The 19,994-nt window shown below is 37.0% G+C and overlaps 1 protein-coding gene across 1 annotated transcript; it reads left to right on the top strand.

Annotated features, from left to right (window-relative positions):
* Nucleotides 1–1,021: 1,021 nt before the first annotated feature.
* On the top strand, nt 1,022–12,152 carry fnta (farnesyltransferase, CAAX box, subunit alpha). Its single transcript, XM_067383729.1, has 9 exons — nt 1,022–1,212; nt 2,664–2,749; nt 3,079–3,193; nt 4,479–4,583; nt 4,954–5,080; nt 5,162–5,310; nt 5,771–5,833; nt 6,097–6,274; nt 10,708–12,152. The coding sequence occupies exons 1-9, from the start codon at nt 1,079–1,081 to the stop codon at nt 10,873–10,875; spliced, it is 1,125 nt and encodes a 374-aa protein (XP_067239830.1). The 5' UTR covers nt 1,022–1,078; the 3' UTR covers nt 10,876–12,152.
* Nucleotides 12,153–19,994: the final 7,842 nt, after the last annotated feature.

The following is a 19,994-nucleotide window of genomic DNA, read 5'->3' as shown; positions in this document are numbered from 1 at the left end:
CCCGTAAGACCTTCGTTCATCTTTAGAACACAAATTAAGATATTTTAGTTGAAATCCGATGGCTCATGAGGCCTGCATAGCCAGCAATAACATTTTCTCTCTCAAGATCCATTAATGTACTAAAAACATATTTAAATCAGTTCATGTGAGTACAGTGGTTCAATATTAATATTATAAAGCGACAAGAATATTTTTGGTGCGCCAAAAAATAATGATAAAAAAAAAAAAAAAAAAAATGACTTATTTAGTGATGGCCGGTTTCAAAACACTGCTTCAGGAAGATTCGGAGCGTTATGAATCTTTTGTGTCGAATCATGATTCGGATCGCGTGTCAAACCGCCAAACTGCTGAAATCACGTGACTTTGGCGCGCCTACCTGCTGATTCATCAGCCATCACTATAAGTCGTTATTTTATTTTATTTTATTTTTTTGGTGCACCAAAAATATTCTCGTTGCTTTATAATATTAATATTGAACCACTGTACTCACATGAACTGATTTAAATATGTTTTTAGTACATTCATGGATCTTGTGAGAGGAAATGTCATTGCTGGCTATGCAGGCCTCACTGAGCCATCGGATTTCAACAAAAATATCTTAACTTGTGTTCTGAAGATTAATGAAGGGTGTGGAATGACATTATTTTCATTTTTGGGTGAACTTTAAGTCATAACTATAAGATAAAAGTCGAAGTTATTAGATTAAAAAGTCTAAATTCTATACAAAGTCATAATTAGGACATTAAAAGTCAAAATTATGACATAAAAACCCAAAATGATGATATGCTAAATCGTAATTTTGACTTTTTATGTCACAGGATATAAAAAAAGTCGAAATTGTGACTTTTATGATATAATTATGATTTTTAATGCAATAATTCCGACTTTTCATCTCATAAATATCACTTTGTGTGTCATAATAACGACTTTTTAATGCTAATTATGATGTGCAAAAGCTCTTGTGGCGTAAATCTTCCAGACTTTTATTTTGAAAGCGTTCAGGATCAGGCGCGTCTCTGCCTTCACGCTTCTGTCAGCTCCATAGCCATCTGCACAGTTAGCAAGTGCAGTCTCTACAATGTCTTCTGTTGAAGAAATGTCCAACTCCTTGGTGGAGAATTTGGAGGAGGACGGAGTAGAAGAGGAGAACCCGGTGGAGGAGGCGGAGATGGAATATGAGGAGCCTATTAAAGGAGGTTATGTCTTCTACAGGTGAGGTTAGAAGCTAGCTTAGCATGATAACTCAATGTGTGTACGGCGAATCACTTCAATTACAGATGTTTTATTTATTTATTTATTCTCCTCTTTATTATGTTGTACATCAGCTTTTAATGATGTTTTCGATTACATCTAATTCGTTAAAGCATCAGTGTACAGGCAGCTGTGTTAGTTATGTTTATGAGTGATTCACATGAACTGAATAAAAGATCTGAATTAAAATGCTATGAAAACTCGTGAGGGAGTTTATATAAATAGTGTAATAACCACTAAAGATGTGTTCTTATGTCACTTCATAGTGATTCATTTTCACTTGAACTGAATCAATACGTCAGAATGATTCATTTGAACTGAGTTAAGAGAATTGAGCAGGATTTAATCAATCAAAAGTAGGCTTTTTGATCACCCACTGATGTTTTGTTTTGGCCACTTTCATTTCTCTTTTTTTTGAGTGATTCACATGATCTGAATTAGGAGTCTTTGTAATCCTGGGCTAAAGGAGTCATTTTAATCCAGATCAGGACTATTAGAGTCTGTTTAATCCTGGTTTACAGTAAAGGGAAGTTTCTCATCATTGATTCTGAGTGATTCACAACACAAGATGAATCCATAAAAATGAGCCTAAAGAAGTTTTTTTTTTTTTTTTTTTTAAATGCTTAAACTTGTTTGATGATCACTTTACCCATTTTCTGATTCAAATGAACTAAATTCAGCAGTCAGAAGTTTAAGAATGAAGAGATTCAAATGAACCGTTTTCTTTATTGATTCATTCTATTGACTTGTTGCTGACTCCCATGTTCTTTGTCACTTCTCTTGATTTCTGCCTGATTCTGAATAAAACTTAAGGAAGAGAATCATGACGTTTAATATGAGCTGAATCAAAATAAATAGTTAGGATTAAAATATACAGTATGAAACAGAAGTAGCGCTCGTCTTTTCTTCAGTATTGTGATGTATATTCTAATGAAACGGTTCTCAAACAAGAACAAATGTAGGGCGGGGCTTGATTTTGTCTGTGGGGAATTGATTGGATGGTTGTGGTTTGCTATTGGTGGATCTCATGTGAGTGACAGGTTGCCCCGCCCTCATCATAAGAGAAGAGAGGAGATGCTGCAAAAGGAGGGGAAGTTATTCTGATTCCAGATTATGAGGAACATGAATTTAAAATAATGATGTGCACCGATAAATCATAATATACATTGCAATATTCCATAAAAAAACAAGAATTGTCCGTTTTGTTTTCATGGTGACTTTAATCCAGATGAAAACAAACAAAGTTGGTTTCCATTGATATTATTCTTGATGGCAGCTGATTCAAAATAAATGTCATATCACATTTAAAATACAAACTGAATTGCTTCTTTGACTTTATTAATTCAAAAGAGGTCCATTTGAGTCTTGGTGAAATGAATGGGCCCTTTAATGTGATTGTTTTGTTCTTTTAGGGACAGAAAAGAGTGGGCGGATCTCGAACCCGTTCCTCAAGATGATGGACCGAACCCTGTGGTGAAGATCGCTTATTCAGAGAAATGTAAGTACCTTTTATTCAATGAAGCTTGAACCAAAAACTGCTCTATTTTTAGTATCACACATTATCATTGATTCCTAATCTTTCATGTCTCGTATCACACTTTTTCTCTTCTCACATAATAGAATAATCTCAACTTATGTCCATCGTTCTATTACATGCCCATTTATTTATTTAAGTAGTCATGTGGTGATTAATGGGATAATGTTATAAACCAATTCAGTGTGAAACACGACCCGATCATGCTGTCAGGGTTTATTCAGGTTAATGACTCGCTGTATGCTGTTAGTTGCTCGTTTTATAAATGCGAATGTTAAATCTGTCATCTGCAGTCACAGACGTGTTTGACATGTTCAGAGCGCTTCTGAAGAACGATGAGAAGAGCGACCGAGCGTTTGCACTGACCGCTGAAGCCATCGAGCTCAACGCTGCAAATTACACAGTATGGTGAGATACCTGATAATTAAATCAGCTTATAGATGTGAACGTTACGGTAAAAACAGTGAAATGTTATTACAATTTAAAAGGTTAGTTCACCCAAAAATGTCATTAATTACTCACCCTCATGTCGTTCCACACCCGTAAGACCTTCGTTCATCTTCAGAGCACAAATTAAGATATTTTTGTTGAAATCCGATGGCTCAGTGAGGCCTGCATAGCCAGCAATGACATTTTCTCTCTCAAGATCCATTAATGTACTAAAAACATATTTAAATCAGTTCATGTGAGTACAGTGGTTCAATATTAATGTTATAAAGCGATGAGAATATTTTTGGTGCGCCAAAAAAACAAAATCACGACTTGTATTGTGATGGCTGATTTCAAAACACTGCTTCAGGAAGATTCGGAGCGTTATGAATCTTTTGTGTCGAATCATGATTCGGATCGCGTGTCAAACTGTCAAACTGCTGAAATCATGTGACTTTGGCGCTCTGAACCGCTGATTCGACACGCTGATTCAACACGCTCCGAAGCTTCCAGAAGCAGTGTTTTGAAATCGGCCATCACAATACAAGTTGTTATTTTGTTTTTTTGGTGCACCAAAAATATTCTCGTTGCTTTATAATATTAATATTAAACCACTGTACTCACATGAACTGATTTAAATATGTTTTTAGTACATTAATGGATCTTGAGAGAGGAAATGTCATTGCTCAGGCCTCACTGAGCCATCAGATTTCAACTAAAATATCTTAATTTGTGTTCTGAAGATTAACAAATGTCTTATGGGTGTGGACGACATGAGGGGGAGTAATTAATGACATTATTTTCATTTTTGGGTGAACTAACCCTTTAAACTAGCTGTTTTATATGTGAATAAATATAAACTATAAACTATAATTTATTTCTGTGATCAAAGCTGAATTTTCAGCATCATTACTCCAGTTTTCAGTGTCACATGATCATTATAATATGATGATTTGCTGCTCAAGCAACATTTCTGATTATTATCAGTTGAAAATGGTTCATATTTTTTGCGGAAACTGTCATTTTATTTTTCAGGAGTGTTTGATTAATATAAAGTGCAAAAGAACAGGATTTATTTAAAATAGAATCTTTTGTAACATTATAAATGTCTTTTACTGTCACTTTTAATCAGTTTAATGCATCCTTTGATCAATAACTATTTTTCAGTCTGCACTGGGTTGCAGATTTAAACATCTGGTTGCTTTGGTCTGCAGAAAGCAAGTGCAAGAAACCTGCACTAAAGTGTGACTTTTGATGTATGTAGGCACTACAGAAGAGTTTTACTGCAGGCTCTTGATAAAGACCTGAGAGAAGAGATGAAGTATATCACAGCCATCATAGAAGATCAGCCTAAGAACTACCAAGTCTGGTAAGTCCATCTCAGCCTGTAGGTACAAATGAGTTTGAAGTTTGGTTAATAGTGATGTTAGTGTCAGTGTTCGCCTCCATTGCAGTCTTGAGTTTTCTTCACAATATTCCTCATTTAAATAATTCATATGCAGAATAAAGGTGCGGGGCCTGGTTGAGTTAGTTAGTAGTGTGTTGAAACTGGCGGTTATGGTAAGGGGCGGGACATTTCCCAAATGACCAATCACAACACAGCTCCAGCCGACCAATCAGAGCACATTGTGCTTTTCAGAAGGAGGGGCTTCATAGAGACAGGAACTAAACAGAGCGTTACTGACAGACTGGGAAGAGAGGAGCTGCAACATAATGATTATTTGTTAAACAATCTCCAGGCATCACAGGCGGATGGTGGTGGAGTGGCTGAACGACCCGTCAGATGAGCTGCAGTTTGTAGCAGAAATTCTCAGTCAAGATGCCAAGAATTACCACGCGTGGCAGCACAGACAGTGGGTCATCCAGGTACAGATTCACAGCCGCGGTGTGGCGTGTAAACTGTTTGCTGATCTGCTTCTGTTCATGGACTCTCTCTGTGTGTCACAGGAGTATAAGCTGTGGGACGGAGAGCTGGAGTATGTGGAGGAACTGTTAGAGGAGGATGTGAGGAATAACTCTGCATGGAATCAGAGACACTTCGTCATCAGCCACACCAGTGGATACTCCGACCCTGTCATCCTCGACAGAGAAGTGCAGTGAGTCTTATTCATTGACACTACCAAACCAGAGCCTTTTTGCTCAAAGATTTTTCACAATGATCACAATTCATTTTTGTTTTGGTTCTTAACTTGTGATGCATTTGAAAAAATTACAATAATAAAAAGTTTAAACTGATTTCTTCCATTGTTCAAAAAGAAATCTATGTATATTTTTAATGGCATACCATCATTAACACTTTATAATGCCTTTCATTTACATTAACAAAGATTTATATCATATTAAACGGATCATTAGAGTCATATGAATCACTTCAAGCTGCTTGTTTGAAGAAGACACAAGTGTGGTTACTTTCCAAACAAATACTGCAAAGTGTGAATGTTTATTTGCTTTTAAAACAACAATTTCTGCAGAATTCACATATAAAGACTATTATTCGTTACTGGTATGTAAAAATGGCATAATTAAAACCATGCAACACCCCTCTCTGTCTTTTAGGTACACACTGAAACAAATAAAGAAAGCTCCTCACAACGAGAGCGCTTGGAACTATTTAAAAGGGTGAGTGCTGCAAATTCATCATGCAACCAGCAGATGGCAGATGATCACCATTAACAGAAGAATATAAACTGTTTTCACTTGAATGTAAAAATATATGGGCAAAGCACAACATGGATCATTAATAGAGTTTGCCAAGGCAAGCATTACTATTGCTCATAATTGGAAATACATAAATACCGTTTTTTTGCATGACTTTAAACATTGCATGTTTATTTTGATTTATCTCAGAGCATCATGATGTATGTGTCGGTTCTATGACGCAGGATCTTACAGGATGGTGGTCTGTCCTCGCATCCTGGACTGCTGGAGCAGGTGACAGAGCTTCAGGACTCGTGCAGTTCTCCATATCTCGCCGCCTTCCTGGTCGACCTCTATGAAGATGCTCTGGAGACCAACAACTCCAGCCATGACCAGCGTGAGGCACTCAACAAGGCCTTGGAGGTGAGCTGTGACTTCACACATACATAAAACAAGGGCAGTGTTTACATGTGCATGTAAACTTGCTCGCTGTGAAGTTTCTATTTTGTGTGTGTAGCCACTGCAAATAGCTGCTATATCGTTGAATAATCATCAAAGCTTATCATTGATGCAAAACTGCTATAAAAACTGCATAAATATTTCATTAGCCCATATCACATGTAAAGCGTTTTCATAAGGAATATGTGGTTTTATCCATTGGCGTACACTCTAAAAAAAATAATGTTGGCTCAACAAATAAAATTAACGCAATAGTTTGTATCAATTTTTTTGAGTTATGACAACTTTGAGTGAATTTATGTTCCACCAACAAGCTACACTGAGTTAGAGGAACTTAATTTGTAGCATAAACACAAATTTTTAAGTTGATTACTCAAAAAAAATTAAATATAAAAGTATAAATTTTAATTTTTAACTTGCAACAATGAATTTATTTAAGTTAACAGGTCCCCTGAATTACTTCTTAGAGTGTAGTGATTATGTTTCATCTCTTGTAGCATTCAGGTTCATTCATGGATATCTATATTTTATAGAATCTGTTGAATATTTCACAGTTTGGTGGTTCATACAAAACACTAGACATCATCCACGTCCAATGATTAAAGTAATTAGAGACTTTTGGAATTCTGTCTTTAGCTGAAAGCCCTGGTCTCTAAATATTAACTCAACACAACTTTAATAGATGTTAATTAATTATTGAACTATGGTTCCATTTCAGTAAACTAAATGCATATAAAACATTACATGGCTGTCTCCGCACGTCAAAGAGCTTGTCTGCTCCACGAAGAAAGGAAAGTCGGAACAGAGAAAGTATTATTCGTCTCTTGAGTATTTCTCCGTGACAGGCCTTGTGTTTTCCTCTGCAAATGTGCGGATGCTGTCTGTGTTGAGGTTAATGAGATTTCTTTGCTGTGGGTTTCTCATCCTGATGATGGAGTTGAAAATGATTTTCTGTTTTGAAATTGAGGCCATGTGTATGTGTTTAAAAAAAGCTGGTTCAACCTTTCAGCTGCAGTCAGAATCACAAGCATATGAGATGAGGAATATGAAAGCGTTCAGAGGAAAAATATCCACGGATATGAAATGGACAGTTCTTCTGTGCCTAGACAAAAATGAAACTTTATTGTAATGTGGAGTGGATGGTATTCGAGGAATTGCATAGTTCTAGAACTCATTCTCTTACAATGATCCTCACATGACTGTAGAACCCATTTTATTTTGGAACACTCTTATCATAAAGTCATCGCAGTTGTAGAGTGGATGTAGAAAGGATTTTACTTGATTCAAAAAAATTGTACATTGGAACTCCCACATGGTTCTAGAATGGATTTAAATGATTATTTATTGTAACACTCAAACGGTTCTAGAATGTTCCTGAGGGCTTGCAGTATGGAACACGCACACAGTTCTAGAAAGATTCTAAATGATTATTTGATGTAACCCTCAAACAGTTCTAGAATGGTTCTTTGAGGTTCTTCTGTGGAACCCCCACACAGTTCTAGAGTATTCGTGATGGTTTCTTTAGTGGAAACCTCTGAACAGTTCTAGAATAGTTCTGATGGGTTCTGTAGTGGAACCCTCACATAGTTATATAATATTTGATGTTTTCTACAGTAAACCTTTTACAAAAGTTCTAAAATGGCTCTGAGTTGTTCTTTTGTGTGACCCTCACATGGTTCTAGAATGGTTCTGATGGGTTCTGTAGTGGAACCCTCACATAGTTATGGAATAATTGTAATGGTTTCTATAGTGGAACCCTCAGAATAGTCATAAAATGGTTCTGATGGGTTCTATTGTGGAAACTTCACATAGTTATAGAATACTTGTGATGGTTTCTACAGTGAATCATTTACAATAGTTATAAGATGGTTCTGAGGGGTTCTACCGTGGAAACCTCACACAGTTCTTGAGTATTTGTGATGGTTGCTGTAGTGGAACCCTTACATAGTTCTCGAAAATTTTTTGATTGGTTTCTATAGAGTGGTTCTGAGAAGGTCTTCTGTGGAACCCCCACACAGTTCTAGAGTATTTGTGATGGTTTCTATAGTGGAAACCTCTGAACAGTTCTAGAATAGCTCTGATGGGTTTTGTAGTGGAACCCCCACATAGTTATAAAATGGTTCTGATGGGTTCTATTGTGGAAACCTCATGCAGTTATAGAATATTTGTGAGTGGAACCTACAAAATAGTTCTAAAATGGTTCTGATGGGTTCTATCGTGGAATGCTCACATAGTTATAGAATACTTGTGATGGTTTCTACAGTGAATCTTTTACAATAGTTATAATTGGTTCTGAGGGGTTCTACCGTGGAAACCTCACACAGTTCTTGAGTATTTGTGATGGTTTCTGTAGTGGAACCCTTACATAGTTCTCGAAAATTTTTTGATGGTTTCTATAGAGGAACCCCTAGAACAGTTCTAGAATGGTTCTGAGAAGGTCTTCTGTGGAACCCCCACACAGTTCTAGAGTATTTGTGATGGTTTCTATAGTGAAAACCTCTGAACAGTTCTAGAATAGCTCTGATGGGTTTTGTAGTGGAACCCCCACATAGTTATAAAATGGTTCTGATGGGTTCTATTGTGGAAACCTCATGCAGTTATAGAATATTTGTGAGTGGAACCTACAAAATAGTTCTAAAATGGTTCTGATGGGTTCTATCGTGGAATGCTCACATAGTTATAGAATACTTCTGATGGTTTCTACAGTGAATCTTTTACAATAGTTATAATTGGTTCTGAGGGGTTCTACTTTGGAAACCTCACACGTTTCTAGAATATTTGATGATTTGATATTTGATTTTAGATGGTTTCTGTAGTTCTAGAATGGTTCTGAGGGTTTCTATAGTGGAGCCCTCACATAGTTATAGAATATTTGTGATGGTTTCTTTAGTGGAACCCTCAGAATAGTTCTAAATTGGTTCTGAGGGGTTTTTCTGTGGAACCCTCACACAGGTATAGAATATTTGTGATGGTTTCTGTAGTGGAGCCCTCAAAATAGTTATAAAATATCTGAGGGGTTCTTCTGTGAAAACCTCACAGGGTTCTAGAATATTTGTGATGGTTTCTATAGTGGAACCCTCTGAACAGTTCTAGAATAGTTAGGGTGGGTTCTGTAGTGGAACCCTCAGATAGTTATAGAATATGTGTGATGTTTTCTACAGTATACCTTTTACAGAAGTTCTAAAATGGCTCTGAGGTGTTCTTTTGTGTGACCCTCACATGGTTCTAGAATGGTTCTGATGGTTCTGTAGTGGAACCCTCACATAGTTATAGAATACTTGTGATAGTTTCTATAGTGGAACCCTCAGAATAGTTATATGATGGTTCTGAGGGGTTCTACTGTGGAACCGTCAGAGTTCTAGAGTATTCGTGATGGTTCCTATAGTGGAAACCTCTGAATAGTTCTAGAATAGTTCTGATGGGGTTCTGTAGCGGAACCCTCACATAGTTAAAGAATATTTGTGATAGTTTCTACAGTGAATCTTTTACAGTAGTTCTAGAATGGTTCTGAGGGGTTCTACTGTGAACCTCACAGTGTTCTAGAGTATTTGTGATGATTTCTATAGTGGAATCCTTACATAGTTCTAGAATATTTGTGATGGTTTCTACAGTAAGACTTTTACAATAGTTATAAGATGGTTCTGAGGGGTTCTTCTGTGGAACCGTCAGAGTTCTAGAATATTTGTGATGGTTCCTATAGTGGAAACCTCTGAACAGTTCTAGAATAGTTCTGATGGGTTCTGTAGTGGAACACACAGAATAGTTCTAAAATGGTTTTGATGGGTTCTGTAGCGGAACCCTCACATAGTTAAAGAATATTTTGTGATAGTTTCTACAGTGAATCTTTTACAGTAGTTCTAGAATGGTTCTGAGGGGTTCTACTGTGAAAACCTCACAGGGTTCTAGAATATTTGTGATGGTTTCTTCAGTAGGACCCTCACAACAGTGATTCTATAGTGGAAGCTTCACAATTCCTGAAAGGTTCTAGAAAGGATTCTGCTCATGTTTCTGGAGAATTCCTCATCAGGTCGAGCTAGAGAACTCAGACCGCTGACCTTTCCATGAGACTGTGAAGTGCAGAATATTGATGAGCATAACCAGCAGATTTCCTTTCATAAGGTCTGAACTGGCTTTTACTGCTGCTCAGAGGGAGCCGGCGGTCTCACTGCTGTACGCAGGCGCTCGTTACGTGGGAAAATGTCAGAGCTGCATTTAGACTTCTACTCCCCTGTTGTTTTACAGAGTCTGAAATGTGTACAGCGTTCACTCAATGCCTTAGAGTTTAAATTCCATGTGTTTTGAATCTTCTCGTCAGAATCCTGGTTTCCAGCCACATCTCTATGATAAAAAGCCTTGATTTTGTGCTGCTCACAATTACACCCGTTTGTGTTTTTTAGCTCTGTAAGTTCCTGGCCGAGGAGAAGGACACGATTAGAAGGGAATACTGGAATTACGTGTCCCGCTCTCTCCAGAACACATATGGTTCAGGTGACCCCATCCCCTCCTCTTCTGACCCGCCTCCTCCCTCCTCCCAGCAGCCCGATGTGGAGCCCAGTGACCCCTGAGGAGAAGCGCAGATCTGGACACTTGCTTAGAGGGAGGAAGAAGAAATACTGAGACATGATAGACTCTTTACCTTTGTATGAGTGTGTGCGTGTGCACAGCCACGCTTTAACAGAAGTGCTTGCAAGTCCGAACGGCATAAAACTCCAAGTAGCCATATGCTTAAATGCTCTCAGAGTGAGCTGTACAGTTACCTTACCGTGAATGAAATTGGCTGTGGGAGTTTGGCAGCAAATCATACCAGTCATACTCATGTTTTAGACTAGAGTTTGTTTTTTTTCAGCGGTCAAAAGTGTCATTTATTAAAGCAAATACATAACTGACATGCTTCAGGTGTAGTCAGAAGCTTTTCTCGCCAAAGCATCTTCTGATCTGTTACCAAACTCTGCTCAGAATGTGACTGTACACGCTTTTTGTGTTCAGAAATAATAATGATTAATGCTGAACGACTTTCATTTTCTTTGTCTTGCATTTCCTGGTTGAAAGGAGGATCTTGTAACTGTCTTGTTACAAAAAAAAAAAGTTGTCATGTTTGAAAGCGTCGCCTGTAGTGATTTATGGACGGGTTTGAATATCATTTTTAGAAGATAGATGACTAACGTGACGCCTGAGCTTTTGGAAAATTAATTTTATACATCTACGAACATGCTTAGCTACACTAAAACAATTTATGTTTATATGTACACTACTGTTCAAAAGTTTGGGGTCATTAAGATTTTATAATGTTAAAAGATTTTAATTTCAAAAACATGCTGTTCTTTTTAACTTTCTGTGCATCAAAGAATCCTGAAAAAAATGCATCATGGTTTTCACAAAAATATTAAGCAGCGCAACTGTTTCCAACGTTGATGATAAATCATCATATTAGAATGATTTCTGATCATGTGACACTGAAGACTGGAGTAATGATGCTGAAAATTCAGCTTTAAACACAGGAATAAATTACATTTTACAGTGTATGCAAATGGAAAACAGCTACTTTAAATTTTAATAACATTTCATAAAATTATTATTTTTTTACACCATTTTTGATCAAATAAATGCAGTCTTGGTGAGCAGAACTTTCAAAAACATCCAAAAAACGCAATCTTCTTAACGGTGCACTTGAGTGTTGCTAGTTATGATTAATAAGCGGACTACACTTCAGTGCCTTAAACTCTGTTAAAGACTGTAAGGTTTCAGTTCTTCACAGTTAAATTTACTCCAAGAACAATTAAGCTGTGTACATTACCAGAGGTAATGGGGAACAAATCATTATCTTTGCCCAATAAATAAATGATTTCTAAAGGTGTTCACACTGACAGCAAAGACTTAAAGTCATTTGTTTTTACCAAGAATCATTAATTTCCAGAGACAGTGGCCATGACCAATGATTTTAATCGCGGTCCAAGCGCTCCTTACGCCGTTTACATGATTGATTGTAAAGCCTAGTTATATGTTTGTTTTGATATCAAGACCAGAGAAAAATCTAATCATTCTAAAACATAATTTTTAGTGTTTTGTTGTACATTTAAACCCTCACTGTCGTCAAGAGCAGCTAATTGCTTTGCTGTTTGGGCAGTACATGTATGAGAAAGTCTGTCCTTTATGCTTTCCTGTGAAGGGTATTTCTACTTCATTAACTGAAGCTACTGTTTGCTATGATGAGTCATTTTTGTTACCAAGCACAGGTCACATTTACTCTACCCAGCCCTGAGATCTGCGCGCAGAGACCGGGGTCAGATCAGGACAAGCTTCCCTAAAGTACAAGGGGGTAATGATCCTCGTTCAAGGGCACTCGTCTGATGAAGAGCCCCGTGGCGGGATCTGAAGTGTTTATGGCACAGAGCTCCTGGCAATGAGACCTCCTTGCTGTAGCATTAGAACATTACATTATTGAATCAGCACTATGATGATGTATTTTTGTAGGACGGACCGTAAGTCAGCATCACCCTGTTCCCCTCAACCAAAACCCAATAGGATTTTTCCACTGGCTTTTGGATTATTGCAAAAAATACAAGGCTAAATACAATTGCCAGAAGATAGGCTATAAACGAACTACACCACGGTCACAACAACTCTTTCAGTCTTTATCTAAATACATTTTCCCTAAAAGTTTGAGTTTGAAGAGTTTGCAAGAGCATGATCTTGTTAGTGAGTAAATTTGGGGTTGGACTACTTTTGAGTGCAAAACGCTTTTGGCCCTGTTTACAGCTGGTATTAAAATGCGTTTTGGTTGATCGGATCACAAGTAGAAACATTCCCGTTTACACCTGGGCCTGGTTTTTCAAAAGTAATCCACTAGGATTTTGGATAACGGATTGGATCAAATCTTGAAAATGTGTTTTTCAAAAGAAAAAACGGATTACATAATCGGATTAGATCACGTAATCCAATCTTGGTTTTGATCCGGATCAAACCTTTAGTTTGGGTTTTTCAGAACTTTTTTGTAGGATTTGGATCACTTTGATCCAAAAAAACAGGATTATCCTGATCCCAACAGGGGGTAGGATTTCAAGGTGTATTCCAGGAGGAAAATGTAGTAAAACTAGTAAAAAAATACAACATTTTTATCATGTAATATACATACACATTTTTATCTTGCTCTTGATTAGTTTAACTGTTAAAATAATAAATTAAATGCAGACATTAGTCTACATATTTAGCCTTTCGGTAACCTACTCTAAAGTTATAAAGAAATGTTGGTGCCATAAAACAATCCCTAAACAGCTGTAAATATCCAACAAAAATATATTTAATTCAAAACCCATATTCTTTCTATCAACATGTCCCTTTAGGGCCTCCGTAGAGCACTGGAAATCCAGATTTGGTGATCCTGAAAAGTTCCTATCCGGATCAGATTGATCCAATCCGATGTTGCTTTAAAAAACTGGCTCCAAAAGTAAACTGGATTACGTGATCACGGATCGCAAAAAAAGGATTACTAAATCCGGATCAATTTTATCCGGATTAAACCTTTTGAAAAACCGGGCCCTGGTGTTTTAATCTAAGTCTCTTTTTTTCACTTTCAACCACTTCTGTCCTGATGTCTTCGAGGGGAGGGTCTATGGGTGGGTAAATGTACGGATTTTTTCAGATCTTTCAATCTAATGGATGAAATAAGTTCACACAATTTACATATGAACACAACTGGAGATCAGGAATGGTGAGAGAACATTGTTTTTGGTACATTTTTCATCTTCAAACCAAAATTGGGTCTTCAGCCAACAAAATGTAAATCCCATCTGACTACCGCATTTCCATAAAGTTTACGCCTGAGGTCAGCAAGAGGAGAGTAGATGTTTTTTTTGTGGCTGTTCGAACACATTCGACCACATGAGCATCTACACTATGAAAACAATCCAGTCAAATGCGTTTTCAACTCCCTCTAGAAGTGGTTGAAAGTGGTCAAGCTCAAAACGTTTTGGAGCCCGTTTACACCTGTATTTAGTGTCGTCCACTTGTGATCCAATGCATTTAAAGGGTAAGTTCACCCAAAAATGAAAATTATGTCATTTATTTACTCGCGCTCATGCCGTTCCACACCCATAAGACCTTCGTTGATCTTCAGAACACAAATTAAGATATTTTTGATGAAATACGATGGCTCAGTGAGGTCTGCATAGCCAGCAATGACATTTCCTCTCTCAAGATCCATTAATGTACTAAAAACATATTTAAATCAGTTCATGTGAGTACAGTGGTTCAATATTAATATTATAAAGTGATGAGAATATTTTTGGTGCGCCAAAAAAACAAAATAACGACTTATTTAGTGATGGCCGATTTCAAAACACTGCTTCAGGAAGATTCGGAGCGTTATGAATCAGCGTGTCGAATCAGCGGTTCAGAGCGCCAAAGTCACGTGATTTCAGCAGTTTGGCGATTTGACACACGATCCGAATCATGATTCGACATAAAAGATTCATAACGCTCCGAAACTTCCTGAAGCAGTGTTTTGAAATCGGCCATCACTATATAAGTCGTTATTTTGTTTTTTTGGCGCACCAAAAATATTCTCATGGCTTTATAATATTAATATTGAACCACTGTACTCACATGAACTGATTTAAATATGTTTTAGTACATTAATGGATCTTGAGAGAGGAAATGTCATTGCTCAGGCCTCACTGAGCCATTGGATTTCATCAAAAATATCTTAATTTGTGTTCTGAAGATGAACGAAGGTCTTACGGGTGTGGGACGACATGAGGGAGAGTAATAAATGACAGAATTTTAATTTTTGGGTGAACTAACCCTTTAATATCAGGTGTGAACAAGGCCTTAGCTGTTTTTTAGAGTAGCCTATACATGTTGCAGCTTAAAATATAACTTTAAAGCTTTTAATAAAGCATCTTCAATCAGTTTCCTTTAGATATTTATTTGAGTTTAATCTTTGGTTTGATGTGTTAACTTTGCACACTCACTGCCTGACTTTGACATTAGTATTTCAGAGTTTAAGCCCACTTGAGTTCTGTATCGAGGTTTCGTTTAAAGTCACAAAAACAATACTGGAAAACATTTTCACTGCAAATTCTCGACACCTCTTTATGAAAGGAAAGAAAAGAGCAGTCAAGGTGGCTCTTCTTTGCCAAGCGAGTGTGCTTAGACCACAGCTCTTAATTGAGATGCACAATAGTGTGAGAAAAGAGGATTGTATCTCATTTCCAGATGCACACAGGATCTGGAAATCGACTGTCCACAAGAAGAAAACAATGCCTCCCAAATGATGCAGAGAGAGCTGCGGAATACAGAGCAGGACGGGAGCTCGCGGAAAGGTAACTTTCCTTTGAACTTGGCTGCATCCTCACTCAGGCAAGCTTGAAAAGAATGAGGTTTAGATGCGGCTGGATGACTTTTGGTGTTCGACGAGATTTCAGAGGCAAGTGATGGCGGTGGCCCTATTCGCTTTACAGGTGTAGATGTTGTTCTGTCTTTTTTAATTATCTTTTTCAGGGCTTTGAACACTCCTTTTAAATCAAGCTTTTCTTGTTTACTTTTATTACCTCCATGGCTGTGTTCTGTTCAGAATGGAATATAAGCACTCTATGCCGTATGTATTCTGAACTATTTAGTAGTATTTTGCAACTGCTAAACTACTAGTTTTATGATCTCTTTATAACTTTTTTGAAGCATCAAAGTGTCATTTGCATCGCTGTCAATGTAGGGACAGAAATCTTTCAGATTTCATCAAAAAGATCTTCATTTGTGTTCTGAGGATGAATGAAGGTCAAATGAACGACATCAGGGGGAGCAGTGGTGTATAAAGTACTCAAACCATACTTGAGTAAAAGTATAGATATCTTAGCAGAAAATGACTTTCTGTCACTGTTTAGAATGTTACTTGAGTAAATGTTTTAAAGTATTTGATATTTTTTGTACTTAAGTACGAAAAGTATTTTTTTTGATATTAAACATACTTAAGTATTGAAATTAAAAGTACAAGTAAATGTAAAATACAAAAGGAGCAAAAAATATAATTAAAAATTGTTATGAGCAGCATGATTATGTTCAGTTATAACTCTTTCTTACATTTTGTTTCTTTGAATTAAAAAAATGGCTAAATGTTTATTGTAATTTTTAAATATAAAAATACTAATATATTAATTATACATTGATCATTCATGTTAATTCATAGTGCACTGTAACTAATGTAAGAGAAAACTTTAAAATGTAACAATGTACGATACTTTCCAAACAGTCATGCTTAAAAATGACACACAAAGGGTCTATTATATGTATATTTTCACACATTATTTGCCTCTATTTTAGAAAACTTGATGATTATCTAATGAAAATATGTTACAGTGCCGATAAAAAAGAACTGAAATCGAATACATTTCGATTTATGTTTCTGTAGCTGCATGATGAGAATACAGTTTAAATATGCTAACTTCGCTGGATAATGAAAGCATAACAGCGAACAAATGGACATAAACTAATGCAAATGAATGGTAACAATCGTGACATTAAACAGTTGGTGTTTTTGTCACATTGTTTTAACCGCTTGAGGTTCTACTAATGTTAGCATCCTCTCAGCCTCGACGGCAAACATACTGCTGTTCTCCACTAATGCAGCATCTAGTCAACAAACTAATTACTTTATAGTGATATGAAAACATGTACTGTAGTGTACACTGTATAACATACCGTTTTGTTGTCTGTTTTAAATCTGTTTTTGAAGTGTCCCGCTCTGTGCAGCGCAGCCACACGTCAAGTGTCAAAACAAACTCTACGAGGCATAAGTGATAGTTTTTATTTCGCCTCTAGAGGTCGCTCTCGTACTGTATAATGACCTGTTCTCAGCCGCTCCAGCAACGGACGCATCCCGGAAAATGAAATCAACCACGGTTGCACTTGTTTGCACATGCTTGCTTGCAGACTTATTTTGTAGTAAGTAACAAAAATGCTTTGCGAAAATGTATCGGAGTAAAAGTATACATTTTATTTAGGAAATGCAGTGGAGTAAAAGTAAAAGTTGAAAACTCAAGTAAAGTACAGATTCTCCCGAAAAATACTTAAGTACTGTAATGAACACCACTGAGGGGGATTTTTGGGTGAACTAACCCTTTAAAGCCAAGCAGATTTCTGTCAATGCTTCCATCCATACTTTCTTTCAAAGAATAGTATGCAGTATGCCATTTTTAAACACACCCCCTGGCTTTTGACGTTAACCCCGCTAGAAATTTTACATTCCCGGAACAACGTCCCCAATGGTGTTTAGGACGTTGCCTAGTAACGTTCCCAGTACGTTCACAGACAGTCGAGATGTGGAGTTCTTTTAAGGGTTGGGAGACGTTATTTGGTGGACATTCAGGGAACATTCAGGACGTTCTGGGAATGTTTAGGGGACTATTACTATAGGACGTTCTGATAAGTTCCCAAATGTCCTCTTTGTAACGTTCTTGCATGACCATAAAATTACCAAAATAGAACATCCCCCTAAACTCATATCGGGAACGTTATTAACCCTCAGGGGTCTGAGGATTTTTGGGACCCTGGAGAAGTTTTGACATGCCCTGACATTTGTGCTTTTTTCAGTTGTTCATAAACATATTAATGGAAAAAAGTGTCATTACACTGTATTCAGCACAAACTAGGCTACAATAATATGTGAGGAACATGTATGTACATGTTTGTGTTTTTGAAGGAATAACGTTTATGCGTGGTTATTGAAAAAACAAAAAACTTAAGTCACTGAAATAAAGCCAAAAAATATATATTAAATCTTTGTTCACAAGACTTCTGGGTATTTGAGGTTGTAGACTAGAGTTTTTGCTTCAAAATGAGGTAAAAATTATGCTGCCTGCTTGTTCATATAAAACAATAGAGAGATTTAAATTTTCTAAAACATCTTTAGTCAAGAAACACAGTATGCGTGGAGGCGTGAATCATCATTAATAATGGATGATTCTCATCTGAGAAGACAAAAGAATCACATAATAATGACCTGAAATGACTTGCATATTAATGAGGCCTTTCAGTCAGGTAGGCTGTGAAAAAAACCCTCTGTGATTCAAATCTCATCATGGTGTAAATCAAACATACAGAAAAAACAGCAATACTGTGAAATATTATTACAATTTAAAATAATGGTATTCTATTATGTTACAATTATGAACAATTATGTTACCTCTATGGCATTTCATATAGGCTTTTAGCTTAAAAGCTTGCACATTTGGAGAAATATTGATGGATTCTCATGTTTATGTCAATTTTCTATACAGACGAGTATTTATTCATTATTTATTGTCATCACTATGAGTGCTGGATACTGTTTTACAATTCATACTTGCAGCTGGAGGGCGCTCTGTGCACTTTTAGTCCACAAATGCCAAAGCTAAAGAAGAATAGGCAATCCAGGAAATAACTGAACTAACAGAGGACAGAGATCGCTAACTATGGCTATTCAAAACACTTTTCAAGACAATAAATACACGATTGAGTCGATGAATGTCTGAATAGCGCTGGCTCCGTGGGCGTGGCCACATTAGCGGATAATGAGCTGAAACACGGATTTCTGACATGGCTCTCTTTTCATACAGATTACATAAACACAGAAGGTTTGTTTTCGATTTAACTTACAGGATTTAAAACCTGACATTTCAACGTTTTTTTAGACATAAGTGTAGGGAAAACACCCTAGGAAGTAAAATTAGCTCAAATTAAATATTTAGGGAATTATAAAGTTGTTTAGATTACGACCGAGCAACTGATTCATCCAGCGTTCATTTGCTCGAGCCGTAATAAGCTCTTGTAACGGATATAAATATCCAACAATCGTGAAAACACTGATTAGAGCACGGTAACTTGATCACAGTTTAAGACATTAAATCATAAAGCACAAGTAAGAAGGAAATGAGAGAGAAAGAGTTTTGAAAGAGAGAGAGAGAGAGAGAGAGATCTGATTAACCGAATTCCTATCAATGCATTTCAAAGACCAGAACGAACCATGAATCATTCATTTAAATGCACCAGTTCAGTTTTCATCTGGAGGTACTTGCTTGCGTTGACTTAAAGGTGAATTTCCCTCGTCATACAGAGAGGGGTTTCCCAAGTCGATGATTGGTCCAGATCAGGTCCGTGTGGAACAGTGAAGGAAGTCTCTGTCGCTGGAGTTGAAGCGGCAAAAGTCGTTGGTTGAACTTTGCGGCGAAACTTGGGACACAAGACTTTCAGCGGTAAAGGAGAATTAAGTAAAAGAAAAGAAAAGTGAGTGAAGGTTGGATGGCTTGAATGAGCGGCTGGTCTGTTCTTCTTGTCACTCCATTGTTCTTGGTACTTGTCTTGGCTTCTTTTCCCAGAACAGAACCAACTCCTTTCTCGTTTACTAACCAACTTCTCCTGTTCACTATCTTGCAATATGATCCTTTAAACTTAGTTGTTTGTCACACCTCTGAGGAGTCCTGGCCAATCAGACATTGTCCTGTTTCAAGAGGGCCTTCCTCTGCCCCCAATAAAACATAAGTGTCACATCCCAGTCTGTCTCTGCTTTAGCAGAGTGCCATTTTAACATAATTGCTATTAAATGGAATACAATACATTTTAAACAGATTTCCTTCAAGTCAGGATATAGGAAAGGGGGAAAGAATCAAATTAAGTCCAAATAAGGCATACTTTCAGTCATTCAGTCAAGAGTTAA

This window comes from Chanodichthys erythropterus, chromosome 1, assembly GCF_024489055.1.
Source record: "Chanodichthys erythropterus isolate Z2021 chromosome 1, ASM2448905v1, whole genome shotgun sequence".
Classification (NCBI taxonomy): domain Eukaryota; kingdom Metazoa; phylum Chordata; class Actinopteri; order Cypriniformes; family Xenocyprididae; genus Chanodichthys; species Chanodichthys erythropterus.
The sequence above is the reverse complement of the archived record's forward strand: the minus strand, read 5'-3'. Positions and strand labels throughout refer to the sequence as shown.